This window comes from Sorex araneus, chromosome X (assembly GCF_027595985.1).
Source record: "Sorex araneus isolate mSorAra2 chromosome X, mSorAra2.pri, whole genome shotgun sequence".
NCBI classification, from domain to species: Eukaryota; Metazoa; Chordata; class Mammalia; order Eulipotyphla; family Soricidae; genus Sorex; species Sorex araneus.
In genome coordinates this window covers 367,229,520-367,251,563 of record NC_073313.1, presented here as the reverse complement: position 1 = coordinate 367,251,563, position 22,044 = coordinate 367,229,520, and the positions used below count along the sequence as shown (strand labels likewise).

Sequence of the window (22,044 nt, the reverse complement as noted above, 5' to 3'; positions counted from 1 at the left end):
ACAAATGGAGACAATACTGGTGCCCGCTCAAGCAAATAGATGATCAACAGGATGACAGTTATACAGTGATATTTCTCAGGGTTGCTACATATGAAAGCTAAAACAGTTATATTATATGCTTGTGTTTCATTTCTTGGGTAAACGCTTTATTTGTTCTGGGAAATGCACTGCCCCTCACACATGTGAGGCTTGTGCTCTGACACTGAGCCACATCTACCCTTTCCATCCATTTATTTTCTTTTGCTTTTGGGGCCACACCTGGCAGTGCTAGGGACTCACTCCTGGGGGGCCTTGGGGAACACTGTATGGGGTGTCGGGGACCAAACAGTTTGGCTGTGTGCAGAGCAGGCGCCTAACCCGCTGTGCTCTCCCTCGGACACCTCTAGCTTTCCTTTAAAATCAGACTATTCACTATAAAAACAAAACATTCCGCACAGAAAATCAGACAAAATATCGTCAAGGAGAATAAAGTCACTCACAACTTCACTACCCAAATACACACTCCCTGTTTAGCTTACGTCTTTCCATTTTCACCTCACACATAGTGTTGTGTAATTCTGCATTGTTAAGTTTCACACATTACAAAAATTTTCTTAGGCCCTAACCTCTGACTTAACCCCACAGAATGCTTTTTCACTACTATTTGCAATGCTTTGAGTTTTACATAATTTTTAAGAAAAAACAGAGACTTCGACAGCTGGGCTCCATTTAACTTGAACCCAGGGATCAGAGCACACAAGATAACTAGCTTAACTGCTCTAGGCCCAAGACAAGGAAAAGTAACTTATATAAAACTTCATTTTATTTTGGAGACCTGGGGATGGAATCAGGACATCCGCCGTAAGACATGAACTCTAAAGACACCGATTTCTTTGCTGTTTTTTGAGCCATACCCAGCAGTGCTCAGGGCTTACACCTGACTGCAGTCAGGGCAGCTATTTTTCCCCCAGTTTCTAATAAAACAGGCTAGAAAAATACAAAGGTGTCCTGCAATATAGAACACTTTAACAACAACAAAATGATAAGTGTAAAATATACCTCACTGGCAGACATATTCTTCACTTGTTCTGGTTTCAGTTCTGTAAAATATAAAAGATACCCACTTAAAGATTTCAAAGTTCAAAATACTGAACAAAATCAAGAACAGTGGTCTAAAGCACATGTTCAATACAAGGATATAAAAAGGAAATTACACAAGCGAATACTGAAGCAGGCAGGCAGATGGGGGGAGGGGAGGGCAGGGAGGAGGCTGACAATGAGTTCTTGGGACTTGATAAACCGAGCTGGGATTTGAAGAAGTTACTCAGTCACTAGCCCCAAGGCTGCTACGAGCACTATGGCCAGAAGCACTGAGGGGACTCGGGTGAGGGCTACGATGACTAATGGCAGCGCAGGTCCAGGGAAGGCTGGGTGTCTCTCTCTCCTTCTCTCCTGATGTCTCCCAACTCCCTCCCCTCCTCAGTCTGTGTACTGTGCAGGGGCTCAAAGACAGTACGTCACTCCTCAATTGCCCCAGCTACTTCCCAGGTGCCCTGGGTGGGTCGAGAGGAAGTGGTAGATCCCTCTCACAAGTCACCTGCCATAATATAAAGGGCAGATACAGTTTACAAATGTCAGAGAATGCTTCTGTTTGGAAGGTACTAAATAAAGGCATTCAAGTTCTATTTTCACAAGAACACATTTTACATAGCTGACAGTGAACTTAAGAAAATGCAAACTGGGGGCCCGAGAGAGTACAGCAGACAGGGCACTCGCCTTGCACACAGCCAACCCAGGATCAATCCCCAGCACCGCAAAACCCATCAGGAGAGCTGGGGACAGGACAGCAGAAGGGCGTTTGCCTTGCTCACGCTGACCTGAGACCTGGGTTCCATCCTTATCACCCTATATGATTCTTTGAACCCCTCCAGGAGTGACCTCTGAGTACAGTATAGAACACACGCACAAAAGGATTCACCAGGAGTGATCACTGAACGCTGAGCCAGGAATAAGCCCTAAGTACCAGGGGGATGTGGGGGGAAGGGGAGAGACTGAGAGTCAGAGTGAGCACAAATTGTTCTTTACAAAAGGCATTTTTAAAAATTTTTCTTTTTGTTTCTGGGTTCTTCTGGTAGGACTCATCATTCTTCTGGTAGGGCTATACTATCACTCCGGCCCATCAACTATTCTTTAAACGACAAATGATTTAAGAATTGGGGTTTCTGTGGTTTCGGGACGCACATGCCAAGGTCAGCGGCAGCTCTACTGTGCGGGATCCCGGTGCCACAACAGCACACGGCCGGGCAGAGGGCGCTTCTCACCAAAGGGCACCACCTCCACAAAGCAGGGCCATGAGCAAAAGCACAGCAATCGGGCCTGTGGAGACCCCAGAAATCAAACTACGGCCGCAGTGGAGGAAGCCTGCTGTCCATTAGGCCATAGGTCCACCCGCCACTATTTTAGTGTGGGCTATGAGCTAATAAACTGCTACACTCTGGCCCTTTCCTTAGAAAAACAGAAGAAAAAAATGCAGTTTAAGAGCATATGTGGTCCACAGGACTAAACTACTCAGATTAGGCACTATACACGAAGTTTAAAGAACTGAAGCCTGGAAATCCCGTTGCGCAAGTTTTCCAGCGATACGCCTCGACTGCATCCTACTAAGGAAAGGCAAGAGGGACTTCTAAACTTCCACAGCGTGTGGGCGGAGGGAAAGAGGCACTGCGGGCGTACAGGACCGGGATGGTCTGAGCACAGGATCCCATCGCTGACAGTACTCTAAGTCACAGTGACTAGGAAGAAGGGCTGTGTGGGCGCCAGACAGTTTGGGGGTGCGGTGCCTGTGTTGGACCCCCAATCTTGGTCTGATCCCCAGCACCGAACATGCGTCCCTTCCCTACCCCTTCAGCTCAGTGCCAGGCTCACCCCTGAGCAGACGTAGCCAGAGCCCCTGAGCACTGCTGGGTTTGGCCCCAAAGCAATAAACCAAGTGCGATCATAAATCCTTCTCAGTGTTTCAAGGTCTTCTAAACCTACCCCGAATAGGTCCCAGGGCTGCGTCTTTCGCCAAAGCTGTTAGATCACTTCCTGAGTATCCATCAGTCATTCTGAGAATGCAAAGGAAGAAACAGTAAACTATTTTCATTTTTGCTGATTTAAATCTCTATGTTACAAGAGGTTTGTCTTTGTCATTAAGCAAACAGCTGTGTGATTTGATTTTCAGGACACAAAAAGACCCATTTGCTAAAAACAAATTACTGGCTACCAATTGTACCTCAAATTGTCATAGCTAAAACTGTTCCTTTGGATGAAGGCAGACTCTTGTCTCCAGAAGGGGCCATGATGGCAGACCTGCTGCCTGGGAAGGTGCCCCCTCTCCAGGTGACCACTAACACACCACCACGTATGTCTCTACTGTCAACTCGTCTGTACCTTGACAGAGAGCACTGCCTTGCTGGAAATGACTGCCAACGGCTCTCCCTACATGTACGACAGACAGGGGAGGGAGGACGGTGGGGAAAGAGCCGACTTGGACAGGACGCCAGAGTGGGGAGCCCTGAGCAGCCACGACATCATCCAAGGGAACGAAGAACTTGGGAGGCAAATGGAAAGCAGAGAATGGCCAAACATTATAGCCAGATTCTTTATCAAGATTTTAAAGGACTCATTATTTTGAAGTATTGAATATATTCCTTTCTCCAAGGAAGAACTCAAAGAGTTTTTATTGAAATTACTAGTTTTTCATATACCTGAATATGAAAACCCTAGCATCTCATAGGGTCCCCCGAGCACCGGGAGTGATTTCTGAGTGTAGAGCCCAGAGTAACCCTGAGTGTCACCAGGTGTGATACCAAACAAAATAAAAACATTTTTAAAATATCTACTGATGTAGGCAGATAAGAAAAAAGTTTTTTAAGAATTTATACATTAAGATTAGTGAGCTGGCGAGACAGCTCCGGAAACTATATCACACATTTGTATGCAGGAGATTTAGATTTTATCCCCAGCACAGAAATGCCAGAAGTAGTCCCTGAGCACTATCAGGTGTGGCCCCTAAGCGTGGCCCCTAAACTGTCCCCCAAATTTATACCTGTAAATTAGAGCTTGGGGAGCATTTGGGCCATACCAGGCGCTGCCCAACAGTTACTCTTGGCCTCAGGGATCACGCTGATGCTACAGGAAGACCAGATGTGGCATGAGGACTCAAAGGGGATCAGCCACGTACCAGAGAAGCACATCTGTATTTTCTCTGTAGCCTCATATATATGTTTCTATTTAATTAAAAAAAGAAAAAGGTTTTTTTTGGCAGAGGGCCACATCTGGTGGTGCTCAGGGACCCTATGAGATGCCAGGGACTGAATCTGGGCTGGGGGCCACATGCGAGGCAAACCATCTCCCCACCGTACTGTTGTTCTGGCCCAAGTTTCGCCAAGTTTATGAAACTACAGTCGCTTCACTATCTATTTAGGGGATTTTGTTTGGTTTTGGACCACACCCAGCAGTGCTCAGGACACAAATCCCAACTCATTGCTCTGGGGACCACGTAGTGCGGGAATTAAACCTGAGCCTCCTACATGCAAAGCCTGTACCCCAGCCCTTCCCCTATTTCTCTGTACGTAGGTCATGTCTTACAGAGAATCTAGCAATCAAAATTCAGATACCATATATATGAGATAAGAAGTCTTAGTAGAGGGGCTGAAGCAATAGTACAGTGGGTATAGGGGGGGTTTGCCTTGCATGCAGCTGACCCAGGTTTAATTCCCAGCATTTTCTATGGTCCCCTGAGCACTGCCAGGAATAATTCCTGAGTGTAGAGCCAGGAGTAACTCCTGAACATCACCGGGTGTGACCCAAAAAGAAAAAAAAAAAAGTCTTAGTAGAGACTAAAAGAGCAAGAATTTATTCCAGGGGGCCGGAGTGATAGCACAGCGGGTAGGGCGTTTGCCTTGCACACGGCCGACCCGGGTTCAATCCCCGGCATCCCATATGGTCACCCAAACACTGCCAGGAGTAATTCCTGAGTGCAAAGCCAGGAGTAACCCCCTGAGCATCGCTGGGTGTGACCCAAAAAGCAAAAATAAAAAAAAAAAAAAAAAGAATTTATTCCATACTTAGCCTTACTTTGAGCAAAAAAAGAAGAAATTAAATATTTTTTTAAAAAGCTGCAATATAAACCAAACCAAAGTACTCACCTAGCAAGTTGAGCTAGTTCTTTTTGGGTCAACGGGCTTCCTTGTTTACACAGCAGATTTTTAAGTAAAAGTAGTCTCGTCTAAAAGAAATATTAAATAATTATCAATACTCGAAATTAGTTTCATATAATATTCAGAAATCCGGTTCAAATCCTCTAAATGGTAAGGAGGTCTCATATCACTCACCTCTTCAGTCCCATTTGTTCGGCTTTATTTTTTCCCGTTTCAGCTAGGTCGCTGTGAAACACCAATCCCTTCCCTGTGCCCACTCCTCTCCTGAGAATCTTCCGTTCTTGGTTTTGTGTGTATTTTTTGAGTTGGAGGTCACAGTGAACACCAAGGGCTCACTCCTGGCAGTGACTGGGGAGCATAGTGCGTGCCAGAGACTGAATCAGAGTTGGCCACATGCCAGGCAAGCACCTGACCCTTTACTACCTCTCTGTTCAAGAGTCTCATTTACGTACGCGAAATAGATTTAAAAGTACAGTATCTTTTTTTGGGAAATGCTGCGAACAACCCCAGTGCCCAAGTGTTAGACTGCGTTAGTATGTTGGGCAACATACTTGGCCCAAAACCACCTTTTTCAGTGTGCCTGAGAGATCAGGACAATACTAAAAACCACTATGTAAATAGCTATTTATACCAAATGCCCAAAGTCTAAGCCAAACAACTAAGTTTTGTTCTCATTTTACAGTTTGGGTCACACCTGGCAGTACCTGGGGCACCGTGTGTTACAGGACAGAGCCCAGGCTTCAGCAGGCAAATCATGCCACTCTGCTCTTGCAGTATTACTAACCAAATCATTATTAAGTTATGAATTTACATAACAAGGACTTCCCCTTCCAAAAGTTAACTCATGCCTTTTTGCAATTATTCCTCAATCCCACCCATAGCTACAGCAAACCACCTACCCACTTTTAGGTTTACACAAATTCATCTTTCATGGACATTTCTTATAAATCAAATCATAATGACCTGGTGTCTTTATACTTAGAACCAATATTTTAAAATCAGTATTTAGTATATTGGTTTTATGGCCACACCCAACTAATCCTGGCTCAGTGTCACTCCCAGGAACGCCTGCAGGACCACGCAGTGCCAATCACAGAGCAAGCTTCCAGGGCCCAGAGTGAATACAGTCGTACCGTGCTTGTCTCACATGTGGCCTGGCCAGGGTCAACTGCCAGCACCACTGCACATGGCAAGTAAATAAATAGAACTCCTGCATGCAAAGCATGCCCTTATGCCACTGAACTATGTCTCCAGCCTTAAGCATTTTTTTAAATTAAGTGTTTTTTTTTTTGGATTTCTCGCCACCAAAATGATCACCAAAGTGATGTTCAACAGTCCATATGTGGTGTTGGGGGATGGAAACCGGGTGGGCAAACCCCACCCGCTGTACTCTCCTCTCCAGGTCCCCTAGCTGCTGAGCTTCATCCATGTTACAGCATGTAGCTGTAGCTCATTCTGCTCATCGCTAAACAGTACTCATTACAAGGGTGTTGCGTTTGGTTTGGGGTTTATTTGGCGTCATTGTGGACTACCCCCGGAGGTGCTCAGGACTTCCTTCTGGCTCTCCGGTCACCCTGGCTGGCTCAGGGACCCATACGGGATACCAAGAATTGAACCAGGGTAGACTGTGTGCGAGCAAGTGCCCCCCTCCCCCTCCACTGAACCATCTCTCCAAAAACATTTATTTCTTGCTCGGGCAGGAGTTTGGGGGATTTTTCCTTGGAGTGGGGCACACTGGGCAGTGTTCAGGGCTTACTCCTAGCTTCCTAGCTCTGCACTCAGGGATCACTCCTGTGGTGCTCAGGAGCCATCTGGTGTGGCGAGGACGAACCCAGATTGGCTCTGTGTAAGTATTATCCACTGTACTTGATCTCTCCAGCCTCTGAATCTTTTAGTCTTAGCAGAATTTGGCCACCATTTACATGCTGCTATAGAAATTCTTGAATATATTTTTATGTGGATACACATCATCATTTCTCTTGCATAAAATACAGTGAATGTATGTTTATCTGTTTTGTTTTGGGGTCACTGCCAGCCATGTTTATGGGATCATGTGGAGCAAGGGATCAAACTGGGTCTCCTGCATGCAAACATGTGGCTCTGTGTTGGTTTTTTTTTTTCCTTTTTCATTATGTTTTTGGGCCATATTCAGGATGCTCAGGAATTACTCTTGGCAGTATTCAGGGGACATAGGGGGTGCTGGGGACTGAGCATGGGTCAGCAGCATGTAAGGCAGGAGCACCGTGACTGCTATACTCTTTCCACCCCCATGCTTGTGTTAAGAAACTTCCAAACTGTTTCCAATGTGACTGTACTAAGGATTAAGTACATATTGACATATTGTCATTATGTCAGTTCTTGCTTTGCTTGAAAAAACAAACTTAGGGGCTGGAATGATAGTACAGCAGGCAGAGCGGTTGCCTTGCATGTGGCCGACTCGGGTTCAATTCCCAGCATTCTATATGGTCCCCTGAGCACTGCCAGGAGTGATTCCTGAGTGCAAAGCCAGGAGTAACCCTGTGCATTGTTGGGTGTGACCCAAAAAGAAAATTTAAAGAAGACTTAAAAACATAGATACATACCTCCTCGTTTGGCAAAGAAACATACACTCGTTTGATGAAGCGCCTAAAAAAAAAGATTTAAACAAATATAATTTTGTTGAATTAGCAAACAAGTTAAAATTTTTTTTTCTGAATTTTAAGTATAACGTTTAAGGTATTTGAATACATTTTAGTAGGCCTACATTAACTGGCCATTTTAAGAGTTACTCCTTCAGATTATCGTGCTGAGTGAAATGAGTCACAGGGAGAGGAACAGACAAAGAGAGAAATGTCTGCCATTGAGGCAGGTGGGGGGTAAGAAGGAAACTGGGGACATTGGTGGCAAAAAATGTGCACTGGTGAAGGATGGGTGTTGGAACGTTGTATGACTGAAATTCAATCATGAACAACTGTGTATCTCATGATGATTTAGTTAAAAAAAAAAAAAACATGACAGAACAGTTGGTAGGGCATTTATTTGCCTTGCATGTGGCTGACCTGGGTCTGATCCCCGGCATCCCATATGGATCTCCATGCACCGCCAGGAGTAATTCCTGTGTGCAGAACCGGGAGTAAACCCTGAGCACTGCCAGGTGTGGCCCCAAAACAAAAACAAACACACAGAAATGAAGTTTACAGAAGCAGCAGCAAGATTATATACTGATGAGGGAACAATTCTTGTGATGAAGTATTCTGTATTTTCATGGAAGTGATGGAAACTTTCATACAAATAAATACACATCAATGAATACAAGTAAAAAAAATTAGATACTGAAGCAGGAAGAAATAAGATCCACAAATTTGGGACTGGAGCAACACACAGTGGGCACAAGCCTGCACTGAAGCTGACGGCCAGACTGCGGGGCAGGCACTGCACTTTCCCCAACCCCGCCAGACGCGATCTGAATACAAAACCAGGGTTAAGCTCGGAGCATTAATGGAGTATTCCAAAAACTAAAAAAAAAAAAAAAAAGAACCAACAAACTTCATAAAATAAAAAAGGCCTAAGAATTAGAATTAAAAATGTAAAAAAAAAGTTGCCATATAATTCATAAATTCTCAGTGGAGAGTTTCTGTTTGGGGGGGACACCCAGCAGTGCCCAGGAATCACTCCTGGTGGTGCTTGGGGGACCATCGGGGGTGCCGGAGAGTGAGCCCAGGACTGCATGCAGGCGGGCGCCCCCGCCCCCCCACGTACTATGATTCCAGCCCCCTAGTGAGTTGAGTCTTACAACGAGAGTGAAGGAAACGAGATGGGTGAGAGAAGGCGTGGGGAGAATGTTCTAGAATCAGCGTATCTCCAGAGCTCGCCCACCTGAGCACGGCCTCGTCCAGCTCCTGTGGCCTGTTGGTCGCACCCATCACAAGTACTCGGTCATCTCCAGCTGACTGTACCTACAAGCCACACAGTGTTTTTTCAATACTAGTAGACAAAATAATTTAAAAACATGTAACAAACACGTATGCTTTCTAATTTGGATCCTACAGCAAGAAAACATCAAAGGCCGCCACACCGGGAACACAGTACTTACACCATCGAATTCTATCAGAAACTCCGTTTTCAGACGCCGGCTGGCATCGTGCTCTCCTTCCCGTCTTTCACATAGAAGGCTGTCAACTTCATCTGCGGGAAACGCAAGGGCCGGCCGGAAGGTCAGTGACAATGATCAGCTGACACTGAAGTCAGGTCAGCGGGCCCCACTCACTGGCCAGCAGCGCCGGGGGGACTCAGTATGTCTCAGCGGCAGGGCAAGTGCCACTGAGCCACGTCCCTGACCTCGCCACTCCGCGACTCTGGCCCTGTGCTTTAGCAAAGCTTTTCCTTCCGAGTAGTCCTCCTGACCATGTCTTCTCCTTAGCTGGGGAGGGGAGACTTACAAGTGCCTAGTCAGCCTGTCTGGAAAACGTATTCTTCCTTACCTATGAAGATGATGGAAGGCTGAAGCTCCCGGGCCACAGCGAAAAGAGCTCGCACCAACTTCTCTCCTTCTCCCACCTAGAACAAGGTACAATGTCTTACACATAAAATACAAGCTGCAGTGTTTTAAACAGCAAGACTAAAATTCTAGAACCGGGGCCGGAGCGACAGCACAGCAAGTAGAACATTTATTTGCCTTGCACGCGGCCAATCCAGATTCGATCCCCGGCATCCCAGAGGGTCCCCGGAACACTGTCAAGAGTAATTCCTGAGTGCAGAGCCAGGAGTAACCCCTGAGTATCACTGGATGTGACCCAAAAAATCAAAAATAAGTAAATAAAAATTCTAGAACATTGGGCCAGAGAGGACGCAGTGAGCTGGAGCATACACTGGGCATGCAAGAGGCCTGGGGTCAACCTCCAGTACCACACGGGCCCTGAGCACAAAGCCAGGAGCAGGTGCTGAGCATCGCTGCTAATGTGGGCCCTTTTCTCCGCAAAATTTCTAGAGCTTAGAAATTTTATTTCCTTTCTTGGCAACACCCAAAGATTTGATTTAATTAAGAGGATACTGTATTACAGAACTACCTCTTAAAATAGTTTTAAATGAACTATTACGAGTCTATTAGCTTGGGCTGGGGTGATAGTACAGTGGGTTGGGCATTTGCTTTGAGTGCGGCTGACCCAGGTTCAAATCCCAGTATCCCATATGGTCCCCTGAACACCACCAGGAGTAATTCCTGAGTGCAGAGCCAGGAGTAACCCCTGAACATTGCTGAGTGTGACCCAAAAAGTCCCCTCCCTAAAAAAAGAATCAAAAAATCAAAACACCTCATTTGTAGGGCTGAAGGGAAAATACAGTGGCTAAAGGCACTGGCCTTATATGCAACCACTCCAGGTTTGGTCCCGCATTCAGATAGGTCCCCAGTGGGGATGGAGCGATAGCACAGCAGATAGGGCATCTGCCTTGCACACGGCCAACCCAGATAGGTCCCCAAGCCCAACCCAAGTGATCGCTGAGCACAGAGCTAGGAGTAAGGCCTGAGCATCACCAGGTGTAGCCCAAACACCAAAAAGAAAAGGAAAAAAAATCCCAAAAAAAACCCCAAGTGATGTGTGGGCTGGAGAGAGTGCAGCAGACAGCACATCCCCAGCATCCCAAATAAGGCCCGAGTCCTGCCAGGAGGCGGCCCTGAGCACAGAGTCAGAAGTGAGCGCTGGGCGAGGGCTAGAGTGCTCACCCTGGCTGAGGAGAGAGTACACACACGCAGAACACCCCTACGTGTTTTCCTCCTCTCCGGGAGAAGAGGCAGCTAAGTATTCCCAACATCAGGGGCTGGAGGCTAGTCCAGCAAGTACCACCTGCCTTACACAGGGCCGACCTGAGTTTGATCCTATACAGGCCCCCGACGGAGCCCAGCAGGAGCGATCCCTGAGTGCAGAGCCAGGAGTCATCCCTAAGCACCGCTGGTTGTGGCCCCACAACAAAAACAAAAAAATCAAACAGTAACCCTTAAGTCTCGAATCACCTGCGTGATTATAACAGCAACCCTTTCTGGATGAAGTAACCCTCAATGGCACTTCCAGCGGGCAGTTGAGCATGCTAAAGCGCAGGCTGACAGCACTAGCAGGTGTGACCCTGGAGGCCCAGGAGCAGAGCGAGGGTGGGGGGCGGCGGGGTGCAGCTCTGGAAGCCGCAGGGCAGGGCAGGGTGAGCAGCCTTGGGCCCTTCAGGTTTGCCAACCACTGCAAAAGGCTGGGACTGCTATCTCCTAATCCCAAATATAATTCTTTCACTATACTATATGCATGATGTGCATTAATCGAATTGGGTAACAATTCTACCTATAAAATTTCAAAAAGGAGGGGCTGGAGCGATAGCAGAGTGGGTAGGGTGCATGCTTTGCATGTGGCCAACCCAGGTTCGATTCCCAGCATCCCATATGGTCCCCTGAGCACCCCCAGGGGTAATTCCTGAGTGCAGAGCCAGGAATGACCCCTGTGCATTGCTGGGTGTGACCCAAAAAGCAAAAAAATAAAAATAAAATAAAATTTCAAAAAGGAAGCAAACCATGACTAGAAAGAGATACCATTTTACAGCTACTGTTATTTTACGTCTTTCCAAAACTGAAAGTTCTGGCCTTACCTCAATCTTGGACAGCTCCAATTTCTTTTTTTTTCTTTCTGGGTCACACAGGGCAATGCACAGGGGTTACTCCTTGTTCTGCACTACCTGCAGTGCTATTTTTCCAGCCCCAGCTCCAATTTTTTAAGAAAATAAAAGTCTTGGGGCTGGAGTGATAGCACTTTGGGCAGGGCATTTGCCTTGCATGCTGCCAACCCGGGTTCGATTCCCAGCATCCCATATGGTCCCCTGAGCACCGCCAGGGGTAATTCCTGAGTGCAGAGCCAGAAGTGACCCCTGAGCATCGCTGGGTGTGACCCAAAAAGCAAAGAAAAAAAAAAAAGAAAAGTCTCTAAGCTTGTCAGTGGTATCTTTATCAGAATCATATTAACACATTAATAGCTGTATGTGACAGCACAATGCTAATTTTAAAAGGTTCCCCTGAAATGCACAGAGTATCTTCTCTACTTTGAAGATCAATGATATCATTCATACATTCATATTTAACATTTAACACACACATACACGCGCACATATATACTTAACTAGTTTTTTAAAAATGGACAATAATTCTGGGGAAAAAACACTCACATATTTTGAAGTTAAACTTGCAGCACTTATATTAAAGAAGGTTGCATTAGATTCTGCAGCTACTGCTTTAGCCTTAAAAAAAAAAATCACAAAAACAAATAGTTCAAATTTTGCTTTAAACATGTAACTCTTGATCAATATAAGTACTAGAAACAATTTTCTAAAGATGCAAGTTATGACACAATTCTCAACAAACAGCAAACTTTTTCCCAACAAAGTTCTAGGAAGAGCAGTACCAGGGCTGGAGCAATGCACAGCAGGTAGAGTGTTTGCCTTGCATGTGGCCGACCCAGGTTTGATTCCCAGCATCCCACATGGTCCCCTGAGAACCGCCAGGAGTAATTCCTGAGTGAACAGCCAGGAGTAACCCCTGTGCATTGCCGGGTGTGACCCAAAAAGCAAAATAAATAAATAAATAAGTAAAATAAAATAAAATAGAGTAGTACCACCTTCCACAATTCTACCCCAAAGATTTTTCTTTTTTTTTTTGAAATGAGGTTGATGCTCTCTTCCGTAATTACAAAAAGGTAACTGGTTTGGGGAAGATCAATTGCAAAGCAAGAATTTATTTTTACTCTTTCCTTCTAGAAAGACCTATGCAGAAGAAAGAAGTGTCCAAATCACAGTAAAATTTAACAAAAGGGGAGAGAGGAGAGTTGGGGGGCGGGCGGGAGGGGCAGGCTGGCGGTGATGAGGAACAGAAGTAAAGGGCCGTAAGAACTCCGGTGATGGCGGACTGCAGTAACTTACTTATCAATACTCTGAACTTACTTAACAGTACTAAAACTAACAAAACTCAAATAAATTATAAACAACTTAAAAAACTTTATAATGCAGTACTGGGCTAGAGAGGCAGCTTAGAGGTGCAGTGCAGACGTCACATGCGTAGGGCCTCTGTTAAATGCCCAGCACCAAAGAAACACAAAGAAAAACAGCAAAAAATCTGAATTATACTTATTTTTTTTCTTTTTTTTGCTTTTTGGGTCACACCTGGCTATGCACAGGGGTTACTCCTGGCTGTACACTCAGGAATTACTCCTGGCGGTGCTCAGGGGACCATATGGGATGCTGGGAATTGAACTCAGGTCGGCCACGTGCAAGGCAAACGCCTTACCCACTGTGCTATTGCTCCAGCTCCCTTATTTTTTTTTCTTAACTATTAAATCAGTGAAAACTTAAGGACTAGAGAGACTATAACAGCTTATCTTAGGAGAAATGTGTATTATATAACTTCGGAGAATAACAAAAACTACCAATTAAATTTACCTAATATGAAATATAACACCACACATTTCAGTTCTTCACTGCGAAGTTCAGAGTTATGGGCTGGGAAGATAATACAGGGGTCAGAGCGCATTCCCCGCCCTGGTGGCTGCGGGGTCCACCCCAACAAGGGTGGTCTGGCTGACCAAGTGACACCACGAGAGCTCCCAGGACACGGAGCACTGCTTCGGAGAACTTCCCGGTACTCTGCCTACCCCCCAATTAATCATCGCAAAAAAGCAAGTCATCAACAGATACGACGGAAAGGTTTTCTCGTATTAGGTTAAATATCCAAACAGACCGTTTCAGGTTGAAAAGAATTCTCACCAGCATTGTCTTCCCGTTTCCAGGTGGACCGAAGAGTAGCAATCCTCGGGCGGGAGCTCGAAGGCCTGTGAACAACTTAAAAAGAGGTATTTTCGTTCACAATTATGGTTCCGGACACAGTTTCTTCCAGGCATTTACAAAGTATTATTTTTTTTTATGTGAAAAGCATTATTTTATGGTTGAGTCCACCCAAAAAGAAGCTGCTCAAAGCTTTAAAAAGAACAAATAATACAGCAGAATAGCTATCACAAACGAAGAAAACAGGGCCAGTGATGTAGCTCAGGCAGAAGTCGCATACGTGTACCCTTGCATGACAGAAGAGGCTCTGAGCTGAAATCCCAGTATCCACACTCAAATAAATGAGACAAATAAGACCCAATCTCCATGGATTAAAATAAAGGCAAGGGGCTTTGCCTCTTTGTCCACATCCACCTGAGATGTGGACTTTTTTTCTTTTCTTTCTTTTTTTTTTTTTTTTTTGGTTTTAGGGCCACATCCAGCAATGTTCAGGGATTACTCCTGGACCTGCATTCAGGAAGTACTCCTGGTTCGTTCAGAGGACCACATGGGATGCCACAACAAACCCGGGTCAGCCGCATGCAAGGCAAGCCCCCTACCTGCTGTGCCCTCTTAAGGGTGCGTTTCCCAGACTTGGTGAGACGGTCTGCTTAGCACCTGTACTTTCCTTTTCCCTGTCTGGAGAAGCCCATGGCCTCTCTTGAACATGTGCCTTGCTCTCTTTCTTTCTCCTAACATTTTTCTTTTCCTTTCTTTTTAGGCTTTTGGGCCAGAACCCACAGTGCTCAGAGCTTACTCCTGGCTCTGCACTCAGGGATCACTCCTGACAGTAAGCGGGGAACCACTGGGGTGCCGGGGATCGAACCTGGGTCGGCCGTATGCAAGGCAAAAGTGCTACCCGCTGCACCATCACTCTGGCCCAATCTCCTCACATTTTTCTATGCAAATTTCTTTCAATAGAACTTTTGCTTCACTAAAAAGAGAAATGAAAGCACTGGTTAAGCAAGGCACAAACATAAGTATGTTTCTCTACTTGCCTCAGAAATCTCAGTCAAGTAAAGCGAGGGTGAACAGAGAAGGCCTCCCTCGTGCTGAGAGCTAGTACAGGGGCGGACACCTGCCTCAGCTGGCCAACCCGGCTCAAATCCAGGGCAGGCTATATGGAGCGAACCTTGTGAGCACAGCCAGGAGAAAGCCCAAAGCACTGGCGGGGGCCCCCTCCCCAAACCTCCCTGGACCTCCCAGCTTTTGGGGGTCACTTCTGGCAGTGCAGAGACTAGCTGGGGTTCCTGCACACGAAGCAAGCACTCCAGTCTCCCTGGCCTGGCTCTTCAAAATTTTATTGATCTTTGGCTTTGGGGCCACACCCAGTGGTGCTCAGGGCTTACTCCTGGCTTGGTGCTCAGGGTTTATTCCTGGTGGGCTCGGGGACCTCACAGGGTGCTGGGGATCGAACCTGGGTTGGCCACATGCAAGGCAAACACCCTATCTGCTGTACTATCTCTCTGGCCCTCTTCACAATTTTCAATAGTGTTCTGCCCTAAGAAGAACAGTACTTTAAATAAAACCCTGAATAAGTACTTTTAGTTCTTTGCACTAGTCTGTCAGGAAACAGGGCTGCAGAGATACGACAGACGGTAGGTTGCTTGCCCTGCACAATCAACCTGTATTTGATCCATATGGTCCCCGGAGCCCTGCCAGGTGTTACCCCTAAATGGAGTCAAGAGTAAGCCCCCAGCACTGCTGAGCATGGCCCTAAAACCAGAAACAAAGCAAAACAAAAAAGAACCAGGAAAGAGGAATTTAATTCATTGTCTCCTATAAACAGTCATCAATAACTTAACTCATTTTTGGGGAAGAGGAGTTTAGGGCACACCTGGCAGTGCTCAGGGGTTCCTCCTGGCTGTGCTCAGGGGACCATATGGGAGGCCGGGGAGCGAACCTGGGCTGACTGCATGCAAGGCAGGCGCCTGCCCCGCTGAACTGTCTCTCTAGCCCCCCACCACCCTTTTTTCTAGAATGGCTTTTTCCACTCTGGAAAGCCCATGTTCTCTCATGAACACATTTCTTTCTTTCTCTCCCATCACATTGCTCTAAGTACATTTCTTTAAATAAATCTATTTTGCTTCCCACACACACATAAACACGGATCACTAAACCGAGGGGCAGTGAGAGCGCAGTGACCACGTGCCTGGCACGCAGAGGCCCTGAATTTGATCACCGGCCCTACCTGGTCCCCAAATACTGCTGGGAACACCAAGAAGAGCATAGCTTGAGCACCAAACCATCTACACAGCCGAGTGCAATAATGCCAGGAGTGGCCCCAAGCCCTGAGCCCCAGAGCACAGCAAGAAGAGTACATAAAAAAAAAAATTAAACTACTAACAAAAATTTTCATTCTAGCATAGCTCACATGCTTCTTTATGCGACTATGGACTCAGAGTGGGAAATGTTATAGGTAGACACAGTATAAAGTTCTTACCTCAGGCCTTAGAGAAGGAAGAATAACTATTTCTTGCAATGCTTGTTTTGCCAACTCTTGGCCAGCTATATCATCAAATTTAACAGCTGTCCCACTAAGAAACAGAATTTTCATTAGTTCCACAAGAAAATATGCTTCATCTATTATAATATGAAGTTGAGGTCTATAAAATTGTCATTTTTAGGTAAACCCTCTAACTATGGTGAAATTAGTAAAGAAATAGTTTTCTACATTTAAAGCAGTTGAAAACCTTATTTTTTGTTTTTTTCAGTCATATCCAGTGATGCTCAGGGGTTACTCCTAGCTCTGCACTCAGAAATTACTCCTGGAGGTGCTTGGAGGGCCTTATGGGATGCCGGGGATTGGAGCCAGGCTGGCTGCGTGCAAGGCAAACGCCCTACCCGCTGTGATGCTGGAATATAGCTCTAAACATTTTAGGTTTAACATTGGTTTGTCCTTTCGCCCTTGCCACAGGGAGCTTAGGTTTATCGGGTTACACCCATTACAGTGCTCCGGAGACCCTCCCATTCCTCTGTGTTTATATGTAACCTCTTCTCTGTGCTCTCTTCCCTATCACCTTTCCCCCCCAATCAGACTCTGTTAATGTGTAAGGTGAGATCCTTCTAAGGACACTTGATTTGTATTCATGAGTGAAACACTGCCTTTCTCTTCTGTCTACTGCATAGTTTACTTTAAAGCAATGTCCATTTTGTATAGACACAGGAAGACAGTTAATATTACGCTTTTGCAACTTGGGAGTTAATTGACTCTAAATAATATTCAATCCCGGACATCTGCTTTTTCAACTTAAGCCTCAGTTGCCCTTAGTTCCTAGCACCCCAAAAGCAGGGTCCCAACGAGGGACTGGATGGACCTAGGGCAACCTGTGAGCTACCCTGTCATTGAAATGGGCCAGGCCAAAGCATCACAATACTTAACTATACGAGCATGGTCATGGACAAATTCTATCATGATCCAAAAAATAAAAACCGAATTAGGACCCTGCTAGGGTTAGGAAAGACTACTCTGGCCTGAGCACTGTAGTCTGAGATCTATAGTGAGATGCCCCCAGGACAGCAATTCTATAAGCTTAGTGTATCTCTTACTGTGGCCATACAAAATGACTAATATTATGAATGTTTATATGATTGCTGGACTAAGGGAAGGAGAAAAACGAACCCATGGATGGAATTTCGCTCTTGGGTGGTCGCTGACTGATTAAGAGTTTGTCCTAGAAGAAGCTTCCCCTGAGGGAAGGACTTCACCCCTGCTGACTGTATGACCACATCTATGTGTAACTCTTACCCCAACCCCTCATGCTTTGGATTTAAGGCTGTGAGAGTGGGCTGAGGGAGACAGAAGCAGGAAGGAGAAGGATGAAGGAGCAGGATCCAAGAGGAGGATGAGGGGGACCGGGGACGGGGAAGATCGGGGGAGAATCAAGGAGAGTGGAGATGGGAATGGAATAAACTGCAACTGACACCAACCAGCCTGGCCCTCGTTCCCTCTTTTTTCCGCCCATCACCACTGGCCTCCGAGGGGTGGGGGAAGCGGCGTGAGAGCACCAAACACAGGCAGCAGGAGAGAGCCACCGCGACCATTCATACATATACTTTGATTACACACCGTACTATGGCTCAGACCCTGAAAACCTTCATGAAAATAAACACTGGGGGCCAGGAGAGTATAGCAGGTAAGGTGCTTGCCCTGCATGCAGCCGACCTTGGTCTTATCCCCGGCACACACATGGTCCCCTGAGCCCACAGGACAGAGCCCTGAGCCTAGACCCAGGAATATGCCCTGAGCATAGCGGGTGTGGCCCAAAACAAACCAAAGAAAGCCCAAAAAACAAATACATATGTAAATTAGACAAGGCATTCATCTCCTAGTTCACTTACAGTTTATGAACAAATTCAAAATCAAAGAATTTAACACTTTAAGTGACAAAACTTACTTGTCCACAATTTCATTCATAATAAGGTTAGCAAGATTGCTGTCCACATTTCGAAAATTCTTCAAGTCCTTCTTTTTACGAGCAGCAGTTGTAGGGGTAGAAGGCTTGTTTGTTCTGTTTGTTTTTTGAGTGTTCTTAAAGGACACAAAGTGTTAATGTGAAAATACAATATTTACAATCTTCATAAGTTAATTAAATGTAACATTCAGAATTAAATGTTCATAGGCAGCCAAATCTGAAAATTCAAAAACTGTGTAATTAGACCAAGAAGAAACAGCATTGACTAATAACTCCCTTTGGGGCTGAAGCCGCTTGTCTCGAACACAGCTGACCTGGCTCTAATCTCCCACAGTGCACTGAGTTCCCGCCCACGCAGGACCGAGCCCTGTTCCTCCTTTCCCTAATACATATTCTAACAGTCTCATCTGCCCCCTCAAGCGTAACTCCTGAGCACAACCAGGTGTAGTTCAAGAACAAGAAACAGACAAAATAAACCTCCTGCATTTCGATCTTCACATGAAGTAAATTTATGGAAGATTTATCCAGTGAGATTAAGTTATTATAAAATTTTAAAATTCTTTGGGAGCTTGCATTCGGCTGACCAAGGTTCAATCCCTGGCAGATGATATGGTCCCTTGAGTGCAGGGCCAGGAGTGACCCTGGAGCATCACTGGCATACCCACAGTCAGTAAAAAAAAATTCTCTGGGCCAGAGAGATAGAAGATACAGGGTTTGCCTTCCACAAAGCAGACCTGGGTTCAATCCCCAAAGCCCCACATTGTCCCCCAACCTGTCCCAGATGATTCCCGAGTGCAGAGACAGGAGTAAGCCCTGAGCACAGTTGGGTGTATCCAAATAAATAAATAAATAAATAAAGTTCTTTAATATAATTCATCATATAATTGTCATTAGAACTGCAACAAAACTCCAAATTCGTGAAATACTGCAAATTTACACAGAACTACCAATTTTATTTTATTTTATTTTATTTTAGGGACCACACCCAAAAGTATTTGGGGGCTACTCTTGGCTTAATGCTCAGGGGAGCTCCTGGTGGTACTTAGGGGACCTTGTGGTACCCGTGATCACCTGGGGAATCCTGCATGCACTCAAGTCCACTGGGATGTCTCCCTGGCTCAGAACAACAGATATGAAATGAACACTGTATAAAACAGACCGGATAAGCAAATTTAGTCAAAAAGTCTAGTTAAGTCCCAGAAGGGGTGAAATCATTTGCTCCTTAGAGGCAGGTGAGGCAGTATGGCAGGGCGCTGCCTGAAACGCGGCAACTGAATTCAACCCCCAGCCCACATGTGCCTCACCAGCCCCTCCAGGCAGGGCTGACTTCTAAGCACAACCCAGGAAGCCCTGAGCATTACTGGAGGGGGCACAAAAAAAAAAAAAAAAACTTGCATCCCAACAGCATGTCACCTTACTGATTTTTAAAAATTTTTTGGTCCACCCCAGGTGTTGCCCAGGGCTTCCCCTGGCGCCTTGGGCGGAAACTCCCTCCTGGGATGCTCAGGGGCCACACCAGGGGCTGGGGTGGAGCCTGGGCCAGCCACGTTCAAGACAAGAATACACGTTCACTGTATTACTGCTCATGCCCCGATTTTTAATTATTTCTCACGACTGGAGATGACACTGAGGGCTGTGCTGAGCTACACCCCAGCCCTCCGGGGCTGTGTATGTACGTATGTATCTGTGTCTGTTTTGGAGTCACACCTGGCAGTGCTCAGGGCTGTGCTCAGAGATCACTCCTGAAGGGCTCGCAGGGCTATGCGGCGTGCCAGGTACGAACCCTGGTCAGCCACATGTAAGGCAAGTGCCGTACCTGCTGTATACTCTCTCTCCTGCCCCTCCGGGCATACTGTTAAGAAAATTACATTTGGCTTATGGAAGCTTATCAATTCTCTAAGGCACTTATGACAAATATAAGCAACTATAACGTTCAGATTTTCTATCTGTAAAAACAGCCATTAAAGTCACTGTTTTCCAGGCCAGAGACCAAGCACAGGAGCAGAGGCTCTTGCCTTGCTCTGGGCTCAAGTGGCCAGAACGGGCTCAAATTCCTCATACACGTGTGTTTGCCTGCCAACCCTTGGGATCAGGCTTTAAAAAAATGTTTAGTCCCCGTGAAGTTACAAAGTTACTCATGCCTGGGTTTCAGGAATACAATGTTTCAACACTGACCCCTTCCCTCCACCACTGCCACCCCCCCCCCCCAACCTGGTGCTTTTTTTTTTTTTGTAAACTACGGTTTTGTGCCCTGGGCTGACAAGGCTTCTACCTCCAGCTTCACCACTACCCAGCACCCGCCTCCTCCCAGGGAACACCCCCACCCCCACTGCCGCGCACGGCCCCATGCCCCGGGGATCACTTGGAAAAGGCCCGAGCACTGTGGGAGCTGGCCATTCCCCGAACACCCCAAGCACAGAGCGCCCCTCCCGATACCTTCTGGGCAGCGGCCGCAGGCCCAGGGCCCTGGCGGGCTCCAGAGACCAAGGCCAGGCCGCTGTAGCTGGGCGCCCGGTGGTGGCCGGAAAGGCCTGTGGATCCAGTTTTCGTCACTGCTTTCGAACGAGGCAGCGAGTTACTAGTGTGAGTTAAGGGATCCTTCTTTTTTGGAACAGCTCCACTTTCTAGCAAGGAAAAAGTAAGACCAGCAGGGTTAGAAAATTTCAGCTAAATACTAAAGATAAGTACAGATTCGCAAAATTCAAACTAATTTGAACTTTGGAAAATTTTTCTCTCTCTTTTTTTTTTTTTTGCTTTTTGGGTCACACCCGGCAATGCACAGGGGTCACTCCTGGCTCTTACACTCAGGAATCACTCCTGGTGGTGCTCGGGGACCATATGGGATGCTGGGAATCGAACCCGGGTCGGCCGCATGCAAGGCAAATGCCCCACCTGCTATGCTATAACTCCAGCCCCTGGAAAAATTTTCTTAAAGATTTCACCCAAATAGTAGGCCAAGCATTATTTCAGGTTTTTGAGTCACACCTGGTGATGTTAAGGGGTTCACCCCTAGCTCTGTGCTCAGTAATCACTCCTGGCACGCTCAGGGGACCATATGGGATGCTGGGGTCAAACTCAGGTCAGCCATGTGCAAGGCCAGCACCTTCTCTGCTGTCCTATCGCGCAGGCCCCAGGGATTAGGTATTTGGAAGAACTATCACTGAGTATACAGAATTATTTAGGTTTCTCCTTTTCCTAATACATATTTTAATAGTTTGATAAAGAATGCCTATTTCTAGGAAAGAGAAACATTACTCGTAGAACTGAAAGAGAAATAAAGTTATCAAGGGATCAAATATCTTAACCAAAATGCAGTAAAGGCATTAGAGGTAGGTTGTATGAAGAATACCAAAAAAGCACTGCAATGGGGCGGGAGCGATAATACAGCAGGTAGGGCATTTGCCTTGCACTTGGCTGACCCGGGTTCAATTCCCAGCATCCTATATGGTACCCTGAGCACTGCCAGGAGTGATTCCTGAGTGCAGAGCAAGGAGTAACTCCTGAGCATTGCCAAGTGTGGCCGGAAAAGCCAAAAATAAATAAAAGCACTGCAGTACCTTGATTAAGGTACCATTATAGTACCACTAAACTATATGGAAGTTCAGAGTCTGTATTTACTGAGTTTA

At 46.2% G+C, this 22,044-nt stretch overlaps 1 protein-coding gene across 1 annotated transcript in view; it reads right to left on the bottom strand.

Moving 5' to 3' along the window:
• The window catches only part of SPAST (spastin), a 43,005-nt gene that overhangs the window by 4,144 nt on the left and 16,817 nt on the right, over positions 1–22,044 (bottom strand). Inside the window, exons 5-16 of the mRNA XM_055120908.1 lie at positions 20,855–21,042; positions 18,401–18,534; positions 16,447–16,540; positions 13,947–14,021; positions 12,357–12,428; positions 9,644–9,719; positions 9,256–9,347; positions 9,039–9,118; positions 7,766–7,808; positions 5,172–5,251; positions 3,016–3,086; positions 1,039–1,079 (exon numbers count right to left, since the gene is read on the bottom strand). Of these exons, the coding sequence (XP_054976883.1) occupies positions 1,039–1,079; positions 3,016–3,086; positions 5,172–5,251; positions 7,766–7,808; positions 9,039–9,118; positions 9,256–9,347; positions 9,644–9,719; positions 12,357–12,428; positions 13,947–14,021; positions 16,447–16,540; positions 18,401–18,534; positions 20,855–21,042 (1,046 nt within the window). The remainder of the gene's footprint in view (positions 1–1,038; positions 1,080–3,015; positions 3,087–5,171; positions 5,252–7,765; positions 7,809–9,038; positions 9,119–9,255; positions 9,348–9,643; positions 9,720–12,356; positions 12,429–13,946; positions 14,022–16,446; positions 16,541–18,400; positions 18,535–20,854; positions 21,043–22,044) is intronic.